The 4,063-nt window shown below is 42.4% G+C and overlaps 1 protein-coding gene across 1 annotated transcript; it reads right to left on the bottom strand.

Annotated features, from left to right (window-relative positions):
* Positions 1–257: 257 nt before the first annotated feature.
* On the bottom strand, positions 258–3,509 carry LOC147678035 (uncharacterized). Its single transcript, XM_086945935.1, has 3 exons — positions 2,879–3,509; positions 1,344–1,351; positions 258–572 (listed from the first exon to the last, which is right to left on the bottom strand). The coding sequence occupies exons 1-3, from the start codon at positions 3,507–3,509 to the stop codon at positions 258–260; spliced, it is 954 nt and encodes a 317-aa protein (XP_086802061.1).
* Positions 3,510–4,063: the final 554 nt, after the last annotated feature.

Here is a 4,063-nt window from a genome sequence, read left to right on the forward strand (position 1 = left end):
GAAAAAATGATACAACATAAACACATCTTATACCTAAAGCAAAACATGTTATATTTACTATGGTATCTAAGTTATCCTATCAATCTAATCTACTAAATATGTACTGTCTGTACAAAGTGTGTTTCCACACTTGAATGACTTTCAGTCCTTTGCCCCTTCTTTTATTTTAACTACTTGGAAATGGTTCATCAAAAAAAATTGTCTTCGTCTTGTGTGCTAAACCCAGAATTGTTTTCTGTAACACTGTTATAGTCCCCTCAAGTAATCCCTGAATTGATTTGTAAATCATCCCTATCTATAGGTTTGCAGTTTTTGTTTAGAATTTCCTGATCATCCTTGCCTCTTCTAGTGTCAGATAAGATAACTCCCAGGATTTCTGAATGTTCTTCTTCCTTGACCACCTCTTGTGCAGTCACTCTCAGACTTTCCAGGCTATCCACTTCCTCTTGTACATCAGGAAGTGCCATATATGTCCATTCCAGTGACTTGTACTTCAGATTTGGTCTCTGTGTCGGTTGTCCTAGTTCTGTTAAAATGTTGTCAGGTGAAAAATCATTAAGTCTTACACCATGCTTACGACGGACCTAAAGAAAGACAAACAAGCCAGCAGACTGGTGAAAAACTAAACCGAAGGAGGATAGAGCCCAGTACAAATTATTACACTCAAGTTATGTGAAAAGAATCAAAACGGCCAAGAAAGCCTACTTGACCCAGCGTATAAACACTTCGGCAAGTTCCAGTAAGGAATTATATAAAATATTGAAAGAATTTACGTCTCCTCATTCTGCCGAACAATCTCTATTTAGTCCCTCTCAAAAATGGGTGGAATCAATGGCTGAGTTTTTTGAGAGCAAAATTAAATCAATCTACTCTGCTTTCCCCATTACAGACTCAGATCTGCCCATGCCAGACAGTGATCTGGGGTTTTCACCACCAGAGGGGGTCTATAATGAAGTCTCCTGTTTGATGGAATTCACCCCGATCACTGTCAAGGAAACCCTGGAGGGCCTAAACAAAATAAAATCGGGCTCCCCAATGGACCTATTTCAACCACGCTATTGTACTAAAATTATGCCCTTGTTAGCCAATTGCCTCACGGCCATATTCAATGCTTCACTTGAACAAGCCATTGTTCCCTTAAAGTGGAAGCATGCTCAAGTGAAGCGAATTTTGAAGAAACCTGCTGACGATACTACTCTGCCTTCCCATTATCGGCCAATTTCTTTGTTACCTTTTTTCGGAAAGGTACTGGAACTGCTTGTCAGCAACCAGTTGACGGTATATATTGAAGCACGTGGAGTTCTAGATCCTTCTCAGTCCGGCTTTCGGGCCGCCCACAGTACAGAGACGGCTGTTGTTGAGATTGTGGATAACATCAGACTCGCGGTGGATAGGGGCAAATCAGCCATTCTTATCCTCCTGGACCTCTCTGCGGCATTTGACACCATCTCCCACAGTATTTTGAAACACCGGCTGTGGGAGATAGGTGTCAGAGGAGAGGCCCTGGGTTAGATTAAGGACTACCTCACAGGCCGCCTCACCACCGTTTGAGTCGACACCCTGGTCTCTGGTAGTCGTCCTGTAACTGTGGGGGTACCCCAGGGGTCGATTCTGAGCCTGTTGCTTTTTAACTTGTACCTGACTTCCTTAGCTAAAATCATTAACTCCTACAGTTTTGAAACTTTGTCATATGCCGATGACACCCAGCTGCTGATTACGTGTGGCGTGGATCCCGTCGGCATCTGCGCACGCTTTAAAAACTGTATGGTCAAGATCAGCAGCTGGATGAGGAACAACAAACTCCAACTGAATGCAGGCAAGACAGAAATCATCTTGTTCGGGAAGGCAGAGAGGTGCTGGACGCAGGAGTGGTGGCCCGCGGAACTGGGAGTATGTCCGGCCCCCAAACTGGTGGTCCGCAACTTAGGAATCATTCTAGACAGCACTCTGTCTATGAAAAATCATGTCGCCAAGGTGACTGGCAACTGTTATGGTATAATGCGCAGGTTAAGGAGGTTTTTTCAGATGGCTTCCTGAAGCCAGAAAACCTTTGGTCCTATGCCTCATCATCAGCCATCTTGATTATGGCAATGCCATGTACTACTGTGTCCATGTGGAGGGTAGAAGAATCTAACCAACAGAATGTGCGCACATTCTGTTGGTTAGATTCTTCTACCCACCACATGGACACGGTTTTGACAAGGCACGGTTAGACTACATGCGACGAATGCAGCGCCAAACTGATAAAAGCATCAGTATAACTACAAATCATTTATGAACCCTTGATTGCTCTGGGATTACACAGTTACTCAATGCCATGTACTACGGCTTGAATGAGGACCTACTGATAAAGCTGCAAACCTTACAGAACACTGCGGCCAGACTAGTCCTGGATTTACCTCCCAGAACTGCCTCATCGCCGTGTCTGAAAAAATTGCACTGGCTCCCCATTCGTCAAGGAAGTTACTTTAAGATCTTGTGTCTTACTCACAATTCCTTGCACAACAAAGGGCCTCAATATCTGCAAATAAACTTCATTGGTATGCCCCCATGAGGTCCCTAAGGCCCAGCACTAAGTCTTTACTGACACAACCCCGCGCACGCAGGTATGGGCAGCGCTCTTTCTCCTACCTTGCCCCGTCACTCTGGAACAAACTGCCCTCCCACCTCGTTTCCATTGTTGAGCACAAATGATTCCGTAAAGCCTTGAAAACCTGGCTCTTCCCTAAGTAATTGTCCCCCTTTGGCTAGCCGTCTTCAGTTGCTGTTCGACTTTGCCATTTTTTCCATCTGACGTTCCTATGCTGCAAGCCCCTTCAGACCTTCCGGTGATAAGTTGCGCTATATAAAAATCTTTGACATTGACATTGACATTGACTCTCGCAGTCTGTTGGTCTTAAATCACCAGTTTTACAGTCTGTTTCTCTTGTGTAACCAGCTTCTGATTGCTTAGCACCTGATTCTGAAGATGTATCCAAAATATGCAGTCTATTTCTCAGTGGCCTGTCATGTTGACCAGGTATATGTGTTTTTCTCATTGCGTGTCCCATTAGTATCTTGTAAGGATTTAAATCTGTCCTTCTATCATTTGTATTTCTCATGGTCACTAGAACTAGGGGCAAAGCATCCAGCCAGTTCAAGTCAGTGGAATCACACATTTTTGCTAATTTGATCTTCATTGTGCCAATCACCTGTTCACCAACTCCAGAAGCTTTTGGACAATAGGCACAATACAGTTTCTTTTTAGTGCTCAGTATTTCACATATCAGACTGATAACTTTGTTGGCAAGATCAGTTTCCTTATCTGTGTGTGCCTGTCTATGATACATATGTGCAAAATGGGCAAACATACTATTGGGCATAACAGCTCTTTCATGTTGGTAGGGCCAAACATAATTTTCTTCTTTTTCTGTGCAACCTTCTCTTACCCATGTTTCTTTTTCCTCATCACTTGCCTGATCCTGCACTTTCCTCACTACTTCCCATGTTTCTACTGTGTTAGTAAGCATGTGATATTGGGAAAAAGTGTATTTCTTTGCCCATGTCTGATTCAAATAACAATCTTGTTTTGTGCAATATGTTGCCAATTCATCTGCAAACCAATTCCCTCTGGTAATGTAGTCAGTTTCACATTTGTGAGCAGCAGGAACTGCTAACGATCCCCTATCAGCTATTAATTTTTTCTTCTTTCTCCACCTGCTTCTCCATTTTTCAACTTTCTTTCTTTTTCTCAGCACTTCTTTAATTTTAGCTTTTCTTCCAGCTTTGTTTACATTTTCTATGCCCTTCTCTGTGAAGTTTGATCTATATGGTTTTTGCAAATCCCTACATTTGGAAATATCTACTCCTGTCTCAATGGTAGCTTCTTCAAGATTTTCCTGCAAATTTTTATTTTTCCAGGTAATGTTTTTACTTAGAAAGAGTATCTCTTCATCCTGGTAACATTTTAATCTGTTCATACTTATCTTTCCAGTATGTAATTCCTCCATGTCTACTTTTAATTCTGCAATATCTATCTGTTGGCATTCTGCATCTTTTCTATAGCCACTTTGTACCCACTCTC

The sequence above is a fragment of the Lissotriton vulgaris genome, chromosome 12 (assembly GCF_964263255.1).
Source record: "Lissotriton vulgaris chromosome 12, aLisVul1.2, whole genome shotgun sequence".
Taxonomy (NCBI): Eukaryota; Metazoa; Chordata; class Amphibia; order Caudata; family Salamandridae; genus Lissotriton; species Lissotriton vulgaris.

Coding starts and splice junctions, on each gene's coding strand:
- LOC147678035 (XM_086945935.1), bottom strand. CDS start 3,509: ATGCTTACTAACACAGTAGAAACATGGGAAGTAGTGAGGAAAGTGCAG.